A 15,387-nucleotide genomic window follows, 5' to 3' on the forward strand; every position below is an offset into this window, starting at 1 on the left:
GCTCTAAGTGGAGGAAGGTATCAGCCTTGTTTTAAATGATTAGGTACAATGACCAGACATTGCCACCGCTCCAGGCTTGAGCGAGCCTGTTACTGCATGAGCCTGGCCAGCTCAATCATCGCAAGTTCATGAAGCCAAGCCCTAACTTTACACAAAAAGGAGGGGAGAAAGCCAGAAACTTACCTGGATTACAGCCCTGTATGCAACCCTTTTCTGCCACGTTATTAGTAACGTAGCATTGGAGATCAGAAGCCTCCAGTAGGTTTACCACCAACAAAAAAACAAGTTCATCCTGTGTGGACTAGTCAAAAAAAAAAAAAAAGACTCCAAACCACCACAACAACACAAAAGTGTCTTCTTTGCTTGTTTGCAACTAGAAAGGCATATAAATTAAGCAGTGCCAGCTATAAAGTGGTTAAGAAGTAGCATGTTCCTACGCATGAGTGAAAGCTATAATAGTTTCCTACCACCTGCCATGAAGCCACATCCTGCCGTGAAGCAGGATGAGATTTATGTGCAGATATGCAAGGTGTGGGGTTTGAACCTCTACGTAGTACAGATCCTCAAATAGTAAAGATGGTATACCCCTTCAGTTCAGTTTCTAGAGAGATTAAGAGAATAAACTTATTTTCCTCTACATTCCAGGGCATGGTTATGGGTCTTGAACATCACAACATGGGAAAGAGTATGTATCTGCCTGAACAAAAATAGAAAATTTAGAGCCTCAGAATATAAGAGGAGAAAAGGAGAAAGAAAAAAAAAAAAAAGGCAGAAAAACACCTGGATTCAATTTTTTTTCTTTTTTTTTTTCTTTTCCCCAACTGAAGAAGCACTTGCAGACATCCAGAAACTGAAAGCAAATTTTACTTCTTGCATTTACAGTCAGTTCAAAGTACAGCTAGCCTGGGCTGGGCCCTTGTTTACTGAAAGTAATGCCATGGGACGTCCTGGCACCGTAACCCTCAACTTCCCCGCCTTTGGCCCTGTGCTGGCATCACACAAGTCTGGGCTCCTGAAAGCTGGAGAAAATCGGGACGTGAGGACACAGCAGCGCAGTGCAGCCAGGCAAAGCTGCCACTGCCTTGGGTACGGCCTGGCACAGCAGGCATCTGCAGAGAGGGGGGGGAAAGACGGAGTCATGGGGTGAAGGCACTAATTCGCGCACATGATGGTGAATGACAGGGTGCTCCCTGCTCTGCCATCTTGGCAGGGCCCCAGGGCTGCCACCCCGTCCCCTGTGGCAGTGCCAGCATGCTGTGAGCCTGTATCAGGGCATGGCTGAGGCTGGGTGCACCCCTGGGTGCCCCTGTCCCCCCCTGCCCCAGCAGGGTGCCCAGCCCCACGGCCCTGGGCTCGGGGAGCTCTCCAAGGAGCAGCCCCCGGCCCCTCTCGGGGCAGCCTGTGCCAGGGCTCCGGCACCCGCCTGGCCCAGCGGTGCTGCCTGAGGGGCAGGGGGAGCCGCCGGGGCTCCGGGCTGGGCCCGGGGCCTCTGGGCCCGGCCCTGGGCACCGCCGAGCAGAGCCCGGCTCCGGCCTCTCCGCACCTCCCTGCGGGTCCTGACGGCCATGGGGGAGCTCCCCCGGAGCCTCCTCTGCTCCAGGCCCAGCAGCCACAAGGGCCCTGAGCTCCCCCGGGCACTGGCACCTTGAAGTGGAAAGCTCGGAAGTATGGCCCCAGTTTCTCTTGTGAGGGGTTCGATTTGTGCCTGTCCCTCCCTAGAATGAGGACTTGCAGCTCAGCCATCCAGTAGGCTTCGTGGGGCAGGGGGAGGTGAGGGCAAACGGGCCCCAAGCATGTGCGCCCCGTCCTCTTGGAGCTCCAGCTGAAAGAAGTCCTGCAGGGAGTGAGACCGGGCAGTTCTGTCTTGCAGAGGCCAGTGAGGTTCAACATGGCTAAGTGCCGGGCCTTGCACTTCGACCACAACAACCCCACGCAGCACTACAGGCCTGGGGGAGAGTGGCTGGAAAACTGTGCAGAGGAGAAGGCTCAGGGGGTGCTGACTGATGCTCACCTGAACATGATCCAGAAGTGTGCCCAGGTGGCCAAGAAGGCCAACGGCATCCTGGCTTGTATCAGGGATAGTGCAGCCAGCAGGCCCAGGGAGGTGATTGTCCTTCTGTACTCGGCTCTGGTGAGGCCGCACCTCGAGCACTGTGTTCAGCTTTGGGCCCCTCAGTACAAGAAGGACATCGAGGCCCTGGAGTGTGCCCAGAGCAGGGCTACGAAGCTGGTGAAGGGCCTGGAGCACAAGTCCTGTGAGGAGCAGCTGAGGGAGCTGGGGGTGTTTGGCCTGGAGAAGAGAAGGCTCAGGGGAGACCTTATTGCTCTCTGCAACTGCCTGAAAGGTGTGGGGAGCTGGGGGTCGGCCTCTTCTCACAGGTAACTAGTGATAGGACTAGAGGGAATGGCCTCAAGTTGTGCCAGGGGAGGTTTATGTTAGGAGGAATTTCTTTTCAGAAAGAGCAGTCAGGCATTGGGACGGGTTGCCCAGGGAGGTGGTGGAGTCACCGTCCCTGGGGGTGTTCAAGGCAAGGTTGGACGTGGTGCTTAGGGACATGGTTCAGTGGGTGACATTGGTGGTAGGGGGGTGGTTGGACCAGGTGATCTTGGAGGGCTTTTCCAACCTTTATGATTCTGTGATTCTGTGATTCTGTGATTCCGTTGCCTTTGGGTCTGCGGTGCGGGCCAGCAGCAGGAATATGCCTCTGAAGGGTCAGTTTGTTCTTAGCAGGGTCCAGGCTAGGATTTCAGGAGACATACCAGTCAGGGCATGCATAGGGGGAGAGATTTATCTGGGGAATGAGAGCCAATGGAGTATATCTTGTGTTCTACCAAAATGACAAACACTTTTCCATCTTTGTAGTAATATCCAGGTGCCTGTTACACTGGCTTTTCATATTAACCAGGGTATGTATGCACCCAGAATATTCATGCAGATTTATTGGGTAGCACACTGGTATACTGAGTGGCACAGTCACTGGTTTCTAGCTGAATTTCAGTAGTGACTGGTTCAAAAGGATTACTGACAAATGGGAAATTCAATGGGAACTGTGTGTAGTATGAGTAAAGTTCATGTGCAGGATTAGATAGAACAGTATCTGGTCTTGTGGTTAAATGATGCTGCTGAGCAAGAAGTAGGGGACACACTTTTCATCAACATGAAATTTTAGGTTAGTTATGGATAGGGAAATCCTCCTGCTTGAGTGTTCTTGCAGGGAATATGTCCTTGCTTTGAGTTAGGTAACTGAGTTTTGAAAAGAGCGTGTTTGGGAAGAGTTGGGGGAACCTGAGGCAGGAAATACAACCCTTAATACTGGGGTGGAGATCAATTTAATTGATACAAAATTATGTATCGGCCTATATCATGCTATTAGATAATGAATGCCAATCATAGATAAGATTAGTCAATATCCTTGAGTCACATGATAGGAATTAGTGCTGCATTTCTATCTAGGGAGCAAATGCTTTAGGGTACGGAGTCTAGTGGTCACCATCCCCCGCAAAAATTTGCATCAGTGGTCTTGTTACCTGCCATACTTTTCTTGCTGCTTTTGCCCTCAGCTAGTAGTGGTGTTTGACTGGGATGGATGAGCGATGAGATTTATGCTTGCCTGAAAGATGTAGTACAGTGGTAAGCCATCTAAAATACTACTGACCGTTTCAACCACTTCTTCCCAATCCATTCGGAGACCGAAGTGGTTAATTGTAAGAACTTAAACTGCACCCTGACTTGTATGACTTGTGTACATTCTTGTTTGTACTGCTATCTGTACTGCTATCTGCAGTAGGGTAGGAAGCATCCAAACTAGTTGATCATGAAGAGCCCGGTTACACAGGGAAGCTACGATCAGGTTAGAGATGAGATAAAATGTTGGGAATATGATGTTCATGCTATTTGGTTGTCTAACAAACAGATCTGACACCTTTTAAGCTGCAAATTTTTTTATTTGCTATACTGTTGTATCTGAAATGCAAAGCTTGCTTGCTCACTTCCCCATTATAAATTGTACCACACACACTTGGAGATCCCATACAGGGTGTTGGGGCTGAGAAGCTGCAGTGGCTTCTAGCTGGGAACCCCTCCCTGACGGGAGCTGTGCAGTCAGCGTGTACTTCTGCTCCTGCCTGCCGTGTTACCAGGTGATGCTAGCGTGCCTGCTGCCGCACTTGTGCAAGAGAAGAAATGCCCCAAGGTTTTATATGAGGGTTATAAAGTTCTGGTGGTAATGGACTTTGGTATTCTCAAGGCGAGAACTGCCCCTGTTTACATCTTAAACTTTTTCAAGCAAAAGCTTTCTCATAGGACAGTTTCTCACAACTTTGGATACGGAAAATACTTTAGAATTGTCAAGTGGTAAGAGCAGAAGTTCTGGTATATCGGGAGCATGGGGAAGAAAGGAGGAAGATGGATGGTGGTGGTGTTCATAAGGAAGTTTCTTTGTGAACTGTGTTTCATTCAGCAAATTATAGTGTCTTACTGTTCCATCTCAGAAATTAGGATATCATTAACTGTTAAATAAATGGTCTTGTTCCTGTTTGGAGTTCCCAGTGTTAGTAAGGCAAGCGGTATGCATATATAAGGAATATTTTAGCTAATCATTCTTAAACTGTCATGGCTTTGACAAACAGGTCAATGCAAATAAACTTTCTGTATTTACCCGGCAGGTGCCATGTTGCCTCAGAAGAGGGGAAGAACACCTTCCAGCATAGCCATGAACTGCTGTTGGAGAGTCCTGGTGACTTGCTTATTATTTCTTCCAAGTGCTTTCTCTCTCCAGCCAGACCATCCCAAGGTGTTGCTGGTATCTTTTGATGGATTTCGATGGGATTACATCTATAAAGTCTCAACTCCCAATTTTCATTACGCCATGGAGAATGGTGTTCACGTTAAACAGGTCACTAACGTGTTCATAACGAAAACGTATCCTAATCACTATACAATGGTGACGGGTCTCTATGCAGAAAGCCATGGTATAGTTGCTAATGAGATGTATGACCCTATTCTGAATGAAACTTTCTCTGTGAACAACATGGATAGCTCCATTCGGGAAGGTGGGATCTATAATTCCAAGTTCTGGGAAGAAGCCAGCCCGATATGGGTAACAAACCAGATGGAAGGACACAAAACCGGAGCAGCTATGTGGCCTGGAACGGATGTGAAAATACATGGAGTCTTTCCGACCTACTACATGCCCTACAATGAATCTGTTTCATTTGAAGACAGAGTTGCTAGGCTTATCGACTGGTTTAAATTGGAAGAACCCATAAATTTTGGTCTGCTCTACTGGGAACAGCCTGATGAGATGGGCCATGTTCTGGGCCCAGAAAATCCACTTATGGGACCGATAATTAGTGATATTGACAAGAAGCTGGGATACCTGATGTTTGAACTGAAGAAAGCGAAGCTGTGGAATGTGGTAAATGTCATAATCACGAGTGACCATGGGATGTCACAGTCATCCTCAGAGCGGCTCATTGAGCTTGATCAGTATGTGAACAGAGAGCTCTACCGAGTCATTGACCACTCTCCTGCAGTAGCTATTTTGCCAAAAGAAGGTAGGAGCTGTAGCACTAAAATTCTCAGAAGGAAATACTGAGCATTAGCACTTTACAGGCTTTTTCCTTAACTGAAGTGGTAGTAGCAGCACTGATGCTGATAGGGCATCACCCTTGAACAAGGAGTATTTGCAGCATCACTGCCTTGTTATTTTTGATAGCTCTGTCCAAAGCCTGGATTAACTTTCTAAAATGGAAAGTGAGCAAATCTGCGTGTGAGTAATACTGCCACATATCCTTTAGGCCTTACGAGAATAAGATGATCTCATGGTGCTATCAGGGATGAATGGCATTCCGGATGAGTAGCCACAGGATGTTACGTGTCTTCCCTTTCATCAAGGTGCTAAAGCCATAGATGAAGAACTAGATTTATAACTCAGACAGTAAACTGAGACCAGATGGTGACCTTCAATCAATAGAAACCCTGTGTTAGCTATTTGATTGATACTTACAAGCTATTGCAGTTCACTTCAGTTTTTTTTTTCCTCTTGTCATGCTGAAGAGACAGTTACGTTCATATCATTTTTACTCTGATAATGTTGAACAAGAGTACTGGTGGAATCAAAACCAGAAGTCTGGTTGCAGTCATTGAAGGATTGCTGAAGTGCCAGTTGTTTGTTTAACCTTCCTGATATAGAGGTGCTGCTCTTTATTTTGATTCCAAGTGATAAGACGAGGGGAAATGGCCTCAACTTGCACCAGGGGAGGTTTAGGTTGGATATTAGGAGAAATTTCTTTTCTGAAAGGGTTGTGTAGCACTGGAACAGGCTGCCCAGGGCAGTGGTTGAGTCCCCATCCCTGAAGGCCTTCAAGAAACGTGTAGATGTAGAGCTTGGTATCATGGTTTAGTGGTGGACTTTAGTACTAGGTTAGAGCTTGGACTAGATGATCTTAGAGGTCTTTTCCAACCTGAATTATTCTGTGATCAAAAGATATTACCGTGTGGGGCTAATGCATTAGCCCGGAGAAGAGCATTTTTCGCATAGGCAGGGGCACTAATTTGGAAGTTGAGTTATAAGATGGCCTTCTGAAAAGGTGTGTTTTAAGATTTGTTTAACATTTGCATCACTAATGGATAGCATGCAGCATTTAATGCACCAGCAGGGAGAGTACTTTGTGAACTTAAGTGACCTTTAAATGCGTAAACAAGTGCCTGCTGCTGTCGTTTTTAGTTTGAATAATACTCCTTTACTGATGCAGACTAAAATGTCAGTGTGGGAGTCTGCAAAATGAGATTCATTTGCAGCCTAAGCACACTTGTGTGCTCGTAGCTGGGCGCTGTTTCTCTCGGTGGTGACAGAAGAGCAGAGTTTGAGAACTCCATCCTAGTGGATGCAAACTTGGTAGTGCTGACCAGGATGTTCTCACTACAGAATAACGGAGCTATTGTAAAAGTAAAGGTTAGTGCTGAAGCATCCCTAATGTGGTAAATGAGAACTTGATGCATAACCTGATTTTCCCATCCAGTAAAATGCTTTTTTTTTTTTTTTTTTAAATAAAAAAAATGAAGTATCTCTTTAAGGAGCAATTAGATGACAGAATAGTGTGTAAAAAGAGAAAAACAAAACAAAACAAAACAAAACAAAAAGCTATTTCAATGGTTTTCATAAATAAGCTGGATTTGTTTTTTGCCCAGAGGTTCAGTTATCTATTATACACTAACAGTAAGCAAGAATTAGTTTTGAGCACAGCTCAAATTGCTACTTTCCGCTTTGCTAACTGTGATTTTACTGTAAAACAGTACGATTCATTCTCACTTTAACTGTGAAAATACTTAAGTACGCAGGTCTGATTTTTTTTTCAACACAGTTATTTCTTTTGCGTTGCTTAAACCAAGGGAATGATAAAGCTTAGTAAGACATTCAGAAAAATTTTGAATGCTTAAAAACGCAGAGATTTCTGCTACTTTAACTGTCTGGCTGTGTATTTTTTCCCCAGGGAAGTGAATTAAAATAACCATTTAACCATCCCAGTGTATTGGTCTGTGCTGAGTTAACTACTTGAATGTTTGTGAGGGTGGTACCAATAGCACAGGTGGCGATGCTGGCTTTTTCTTGCATCGAATATAAATATATTAATTCAAATAACTAAATTAGTGTAATGACAGTTCTTATATTTTGGGCTTCTCTTCCTGATTACTTCATTCAGAGGACTGGCATAGGTAAACTAATTTTGTTACTGATGTAGTCCTGGAAGTACGAGAACGGAGTCCTTTCCTCATTGCTGTAGCTAGTGTCTATTATATCAGAATTTATGCTGCCTCACTTTGGCCTTTATTGTGTTTCTTAAGTTTGGTGATTCTCATTTTATGCCAGTTTGAGATAAGAAACCTTACACATCAAACTATTTTCAGTTTACAGGGTGCACAGCTGGGTCTGAAGGCAGGACTAGCTAGAAATGGTAGGTCAAAGTGACAGGATGGGCCTAAATCCCACTCAGCTGCTGAAAACATCCCTATGGGTCACAGGGACAATGCGGATGGCTTACAGCCCTGCTTGAAGCACTGCAGCTGGTCTGCAGGGAGCAGCGGTGAACTCAGAGGTGTGGGTTGTGCATGGGTGTAGCTCAAGGTGTTTAAATAGCACACAGCTGAGGTTCTGTGCTGATATGCAACAGGCTTTTTGTTGAAACCACTGCACAATCCTCAGTGGGAATCTATGCTTAAATGTTAGGGGGCGGGGGAGAAATTTGCACCAATATACAGATTCCTGGACTTGTTTTTATGTTCTGGCTGTGTCTTGGCTTCTCCTTTCTGTGTGCTGGCATCCCAGCTTGTCCTGCTGCACCCTGCATGCTCACTGACTTTTACTGGAAAGCAAAGTTCAGAAAGCAGAAATAAGCACATTAAGAAACAACGTGGCACCTCTATTTGGCATTTTAAAGGCAAGGAAGTAACAGTACCCTTTGGGGAAGTATATTTTGTCCTTTTCTTTCTCCTGACAGTTGTGTTTAAAGTAGTGATGATTTCAGTAAACATATTGATAGTTTTGTCTTTTTTGTTTGTTTGTTTGTTTTGTTTTGTTTTGTTTTTGTTTATTTGAAGGCAAACTCGATGAAGTATATGAAGCTCTGGCCAATGCTCATCCCAACATGACTGTTTATAAAAAGGAGCAGATTCCAGATAGATTCCACTACAAACACAACCATAAAATTCAGCCAATCTTAGCTGTGGCTGATAAAGGATGGGAAATCGTATTCAATAAGTCCGATGGTTTTCAGTGTAAGTATTCTGTCTTTACAGTGTTATCTTCCTAGTCGGAAACCTTACATAGTACTTTCTCTCCCAACCTCAACCAACGCTTTTTTTTTTTTTTTTTAAAGAGTGGGAGGAGAAATTACAAAGCTAAGTATATATAATTTATATAGTTATATAATTACGTATTTAATTTATAAAGATAGGTATAAATACATATTTTCCCCGATGGGGTAGGAAGCACACTACTGTTAAGGGGGAGGGAACTGGACTTAGTCTTTCAAAAAGTTAAACTTAATGAGATAAGATCATTCATGTGGTTTAGTGACCACATAACTTGAGGTCTTCCTGTGAGATCTAGCAGGCTGATGAGCTCTTTCTGAGAAAATGAAAGAAGTTGTAACGGAACTTGTCGAGGACGAATAGTGTCTATTTGGGAGTACTGAGCTATTGGAGAAAGGTTGGGTCGGAAATGCAAGAATATCTTCTGAAAGCCCTCGGCTTTTGTGGATGTCTACACTTAGAGCAGCCTTGTTCTATTTCTAGAAAAAGTTGATAGATTTGGATATCTTGACACTGTACAGCCATTTACCTTAAAGATTAATATGTCTTCTAGGTGATTTTGAGGAGAAATAAAAACCACACACACACACAAAAACAACCAAATACTTCACCGTCACATTCTTCACCTTGGGGTTTTGAGATTCATTGTAGTTGGAATGGAGACAGTAAGCTGTTAACTTTAGGTAGCTGGAAAGGATTGATATAAGTGTCACGGGAAGGCCGGATCTGTGACATGTTACAGGGAATACATACCATTTCCACTGAAAAGCTGAAAGAACCTTGTCCTTAAATGTGAACAAAGTGCTGAAGATGTCCAGTGACGCTCCAAATAGTCAAGTTTCTTAAGTGGTTTCACTAGAAGTCCAAGAAGAGGCTTCCAATATTGTTATTACAAAGTTATACAAGTTTTTAACTGAAATCTGTTTAAACTTTGCTGCTGAGGTTATGAAGCTTGAAAGACAACTGAGTTTTTCAGCTGCTCCATAGCTGATGAAAGCAGCTGTTTGTTACTGCACAGAGGTTTCTATTCAGATGTTTTAGAGCCTCTGCAAGGAAAAAGCACTAGAGATCCATGAACTTTTTCCTTGTTGATGGGCAGGCGGTGCACAAAACTGGTTGGGGTGTCCAGATAGTCAGGACCTCCAGTCTGTCTGCTGCTGAGTCAACCAACCTCTCTCTGCGTAGACTTTTCGAAGAAAACTCGTCCAGTTGCAAAGTGAGCGTTTTTCCTTGACCAAAATTGAGGATAGTTGGGTGTAGGATGCCATTGAAAGTACAATTACTGCCATGTGAACATTGTTTGTTTATTTTAATAAGCTCTTAAGTCTCTTTTAAGGCGTCTTCTGTGTATGTTTCTATGACCTGATATTTACTAAGGGATATTTGTGCTGTTGACCAAATTTTTCTATTAAACCTCTGCAGGAAGAAATGAGGATGGATGTTCCTTTCCTGCATTATGCTAGTTTTGGGAAAAGGTTCAGTGCTTGCTTTGCAGCTTCAGAATATTGACCTTTACCTGTCTTTTATTTCTAGTTGGTAATCACGGATATGACAACAACTTACAAGAAATGCACCCAATTTTTTTGGCAGTCGGGCCTGCTTTCAGAAAGAATGTCACCAGAGAAGCCATGAATTCTACAGATTTGTACCCCTTGTTGTGCCATCTCCTCGGCATTACCCCCCTGCCAAACAATGGTTCATTCAACAACGTGAAATATATTCTTGCTGAAAAGGTTCCTGTACTCTCGGGAGCAGTTGTCTATGCTACTGTTCTTGGAGTCCTTCTAGGCAGCTTTCTTGTTATGATTTTTTTTGCACTTTTTGTTAAGTGTTTAATCCTCATCCAAGCAAGTACCACGCAAATGCAACGTACTGAAGCTGCCCGGCCACTCTTACAATATTCATAATGCTTGCCAGTGGAGGCACGGTGAAGTTTTAGAGTAACGCTTGGTACTGTTTCTTGCTTGATGCTTAAAATAAGTTTGTACAAATAAAAAATAATAGAAGAGGTTCAACATAAACATGCAGAGTACAAGAAAACAGATGCTGATCCATTGGTACACTGAAGTACATACTAGGTACACACAGAAAGAGTGTGTTTCTGTTTCACTTTATAAGCACTTAATCTTTTGGAGGTACAGCTGGGAAGCTGTATATGTAGGCAGACTTGTAGGAATGAGATGTTGAGTACCTCATTCTGAGCTGCTTTTAGGGAAGTAACATCAACTGAAGTGCATTTCAGGCTCTTTTGTGCTGATTTAATTAATATATATATATTAATCTCTTAGGTTCTATCAAGTCACTGAATGTGACTAGGTGGTATTGCCTTTAGCAATCAGCACTAAACTACTTGAATTTTTTTTTTTTTAAGGTAAATGTAGAACTTTACTATTTCCACTGTCTCCTGTACACTGGACTATATTTTCTAGGCGTTCCTAGGAGGCTGGCAGTTTAAATACACAATACAAGCACAACAGATGTATGGGTCTTTTATATTTCTGGCATAAGAAATTTTTTTCTGAATAACGTTGAATCGGTTAAGGAACAGGCATGTGCAAGCTTGAGGGCTGTTGAGCTTGTTACTGGGTCTAAAATCTGATCTGTTACCAGAGACTACTTGCTAGGGTGAGCTTGGCTTGCTGTCTCGTGCTTTATCTGATGTGTCTGGGTGGGGCCTTAGAGTTTGATATGGTTAGGATTAAACGCACAATCTCAGGAATAGCCATAAAAAAACCTACTCTTAAAACTAAAGAAGCACACTTTGAAAGAAATTACAAAACTGGAGTTTGGTCTTGCAGAGGAATGTCTTTGCCAGGGAAAGTTGTTGATTATGAGTCAATAAAACTCTGAGTCAATAAAAGTATGTTTTTCTGAGTCTTTTGTGGGTGTTGCTGAAATTAATCTTGCCCCTGTTTTTAGGGTTGTGGGTTTTTTTTTGTTTTTGTTCCTTTTGTTTTGTTTTGTGAGCTCGCTTAGATGGTAGATAAGGAGCTGCTGGCTAAGGTACGTATGAAAGATGTGATATGAAGTAAGGGAAGCTGTTTAGTCATCAGATTTCTTTACAAACCGATTGTGCTTTCCTCTGAGTTAGCTTTTGTTTGTGTTTGGCTTCTGAGTACAATGCCTGCAGGAGGGAAAAAAAAAAAAAAAAAAAAAAAGATCTTTTAAAATTCACAGTAATATTCGGTCTGTTATTCCCGTAAAAGCAATGTATTGCTTTATCCGCAGCATCCAGCAGAGGGCAAAGATGGGAACCTCTTGGCCTCGGAGATGTGCTGTGCCTAGCTAATGCTGTGCCTAACCAGCTCAGACGGCAGCTGGGAGGGTTGCCAGCAGGCCTAGCACGACCTACAGCAAGCTGAGTTAAGTCCAGAGTTTATTTCGCTAAGCTTAATTCCTGACTAAACGAATGGCATCCAGGTGAGTTCAGAAGTGAGCGTACTGCCTCGGTGGCAGTTCTGCAGTGCCACACGACTTACTGCTCTGCTCTCTGCGGCGCAGTCATCTCTTGGTTTCCTCTGCCATTTCAGGACACTTGCACGGCATTCAGCTGTCTTGCAGACATGGAAAGTTTCCAGAGGCCACAGCTAGGTGCAGAGAAAAGGCTTGAGGGGGAAGGGAGTGGATATGCAAGCTGTAACAGCAGCTTTAGGAAGGCAGGAGCCCCTGGTGTGGGGATGCGAAGTGTTTTGTACCTTGCGCTACTCATCTCTGCGGTTCTGCTGTTACTGTTCCGTGTTCTCTTTTGTTTTCTTGCCTTGCCGTTTTCCTACGAAAACACCAAAGGGAAACCTCTGGGGTAGCAGTGCCTGACATTGGAAAGCTGGCCCTTACTGCAGCAGCCCCTTACGTAGGCCTTGGGTTTCGTTTGCTGACACCAACCAAAACTGAAGGATCAAGTTGAAAACTGGAGGCAGTAGTGATGTTCTCAGTAGTTTCTAGGGAGGTTTGGAAAATCTGAGTAGCAAACCTAGATTTCTAAATTGTTACTAATCCCTTTCCCCCACCTCCTGTCCAAAATGGATGGCAGTTGACTACGTTATTCTTTATTTACAACTTGAAAACTAAATACAGTGCAAACTCAGCGTGTGTTTAAAGACAGAGCGACATTTTGATGTTATGGGAGTAACAATGAATATTGGAGATGAACTTCCTCTCGAGGTGTCATAAGCCCCCCATCTTCTGTAGCTTCTTCAGTCACCCTGTTCGGGGCCCTTCGGAACATGCTGCTTTAACAGAAATTGCCTTTCTTGCAGTAGTTTCATAGCAATGCTTTTGGCAGATGTGAAAATAACCGCATTATTTTCTCAGAGACGTGTATTCAACTCTTTTCTTACTGTGACAGGTGTAGTCCTACAGTCAGCCAAGGTGACCCTTGATTTTAAGGAAGGGGCAAGGTCAGCGTTACTCAGCCCTGCTGGGATTTATTCACATGACAAGAAAAGCAATTGGTTTCCACTGACAAAGAGTTTGAGAAACACAATATTCAAAGCAGGCTGGGACCGCAACCATGAGAACTCTTCTCAGTTTAACTGCCCTGTGCTGCTCTGTAAAGCCTTTCTTTGAAGAGGGTAAAATGATAGCTTATAGGAAACCGAAGGGAGCCGTTCAGCATTCAGGTATTTCGGTTTAGGTTTAAACATGTTCCCTTCATTGTTTTTTGTGTTTGCAGATATCTCTTTTGTAGCTACCTTGTGAGGATGCTTGCCCAGACAGTGCTAAACACTGTTTTAAGCTTGTGTCTGTACATTTAGTGAAATTGAAAGAACATGTGATACCACTGGAGAAAAACACCAACTTTTCAGACTTGTGATGTGAGATTGATTCTTCAGGCTACCTTTTTGGCTGGGGAGGACGTGGGGTTTGGTTTCTGTGTATGTGATACTTCTTACGATGTATGAACACGTCGACTGGAAAGTGGATATGAGTATAGCGTATACCACTTGTAGCTTAAGCTTGGGGACTGAGAAGCTTGCGTGCATGATATTGTCCGTCACTATTGACCTGTGAAGCATACTTTGAGATGCCAAATACTTCTTTCCTGCTCAGAAATGTTGAAGTTGAAATATATCTTTGTTGTAGTGCTACTGAGCACTGAGTACTTGCTCAATTTAAAAACAATGATGTCTTGGAGAAGAATGAACTTAAATCATATGGATCCCAAATATTTCTTCTACTCTGCATAGCATATGTCTTCATTAAAAATAAATAGAAGTGTAACAGGATTTAAGAATTTTTGGTCAAGGTTCTTATGCAAAAGACTCCCTTGCTTCCTACCTTGCTACTGAATATAGAAGTAACAGGTATGTTACCAGTAGCAGTAATACATTTTTATTTATTTTTTAAATCAAGAAATTCTTCCAAGCTGCCTTTGTAGAGCTGCAGTAATACTGTTTAAAATAAATAACAATCTCAAAAAAAAAACAACAAAGGCACAAAAGCTGGCTTTTATAAAGCAAAGAGCTGTGCAACGTGACACTTCAGGCATGTGAGACAATCCTGAGCTGCATGGGGCAGTGACCAACACGCAGTTTGAGCCCTGCTGTTAATCTTCCCAGTTTAAGTTATCACCACAGATGCTGTCTTGATCCTACCTATGCCGATGTATGTACCTTTCAAGAAATGAAAGGTCTGTAATACAGAAAGGTTATTTTAAGCGTTTATTAGAAGTCAGAATATAAAAATTGTTGGGAGCACAGTGAAAACAGTAAATTCAATAGCAGAATTGCAAATGAATGGTATTTCCATAATGCAGTCTCAGTCATACTAAGTTAACAAATGTCTACTGCTGAGTTGTTTTTCTCTTCAATAAAGAATGGCACTCTGCATATTAAAGCAAACATTTGTCCCTGTGGTCTGATCTTTGGAGGTGTAGAATCGTACTGCTTATGAAAATAAGCCAGCAACTTAGGAATTTATCATAAATTTAAACGTTTAAACAAATTTTCTGGACCTAGAGTCATTTGAAATCAGCTCAATCCTACAGCTGCGGACAAAAACGACACCACTGCAGAGGGATGGGTGTTTTAAGGCCTCTACATCCAGTGCTGAGACTTGGTTTATGGAGGTCAAGTAAAGAAATGGAACATCAGTCCTTGTAAAACGTAATTCCCAGCAGTGAGCCTCCGCTTCAGTGCTAGTTTAAATTCTAAGAACTTCCCCTAATTTAATAAGCCCTATATGAACGTAGCTGAATGTATTTAGCAAGCCGTTAATGTTACCACAAACTGTTGTGGGATGTCTCCTTTATCGCAGCTTTCAGGAAGGGGGAACCACAGCTGCTTCTGTTGGTTTGAATTTACCATTCAGAAAGAAACGAGCAGCTTATTTTCACAAGCAGTAATTTGTACGGATTTTAACTGTAAGATACTAACAGCTTTTTAAAAATGACCGTATATACATTACATTTGTCTCAAAAGAGAAAGGCCACGTTCAGGATTCTCTTGCTTTGTATGTAATCTCTCTGAAAAGCCTGGCTTTAGGGCTGGATGTGGACAAGCTCCTTTGAAACCCTCCCTGCCAGCAGCAAAGAATTGCACTAGGAAGAGTACTCAGCGCTCCCACAGGCCATATTT

General features: G+C 43.2%; 1 protein-coding gene across 3 annotated transcripts; it reads left to right on the forward strand.

The window, feature by feature from the left end:
* Positions 1-803: 803 nt before the first annotated feature.
* ENPP5 (ectonucleotide pyrophosphatase/phosphodiesterase family member 5) lies at positions 804-12,375 on the forward strand. 3 transcript variants are annotated; one of them, XM_013184511.3, is made up of 4 exons: positions 804-1,086; positions 4,666-5,556; positions 8,600-8,776; positions 10,346-12,375. In XM_013184511.3, the coding sequence occupies exons 2-4, from the start codon at positions 4,671-4,673 to the stop codon at positions 10,717-10,719; spliced, it is 1,437 nt and encodes a 478-aa protein (XP_013039965.3). In that variant the 5' UTR covers positions 804-1,086; positions 4,666-4,670; the 3' UTR covers positions 10,720-12,375. The 3 variants fall into 3 exon arrangements, with proteins under 3 accessions (XP_013039965.3, XP_047921724.2, XP_013039964.3); XM_048065767.2 differs by lacking the exon at positions 804-1,086 and adding an exon at positions 1,114-2,712; XM_013184510.3 differs by lacking the exon at positions 804-1,086 and adding an exon at positions 2,719-2,907.
* The last annotated feature ends 3,012 nt before the right edge of the window (positions 12,376-15,387 follow it).

This window comes from Anser cygnoides, chromosome 3 (genome assembly GCF_040182565.1).
Source record: "Anser cygnoides isolate HZ-2024a breed goose chromosome 3, Taihu_goose_T2T_genome, whole genome shotgun sequence".
Classification (NCBI taxonomy): Eukaryota; Metazoa; Chordata; class Aves; order Anseriformes; family Anatidae; genus Anser; species Anser cygnoides.

Excerpts from the sequence above, each read along its gene's own strand:
- ENPP5 (XM_048065767.2), top strand. Across the intron at positions 5,557-8,599 it reads AGCTATTTTGCCAAAAGAAG|GCAAACTCGATGAAGTATAT; the intron begins GTAGGAGCTGTA and ends GTTTATTTGAAG. Across the intron at positions 8,777-10,345 it reads TAAGTCCGATGGTTTTCAGT|TTGGTAATCACGGATATGAC; the intron begins GTAAGTATTCTG and ends TTTTATTTCTAG.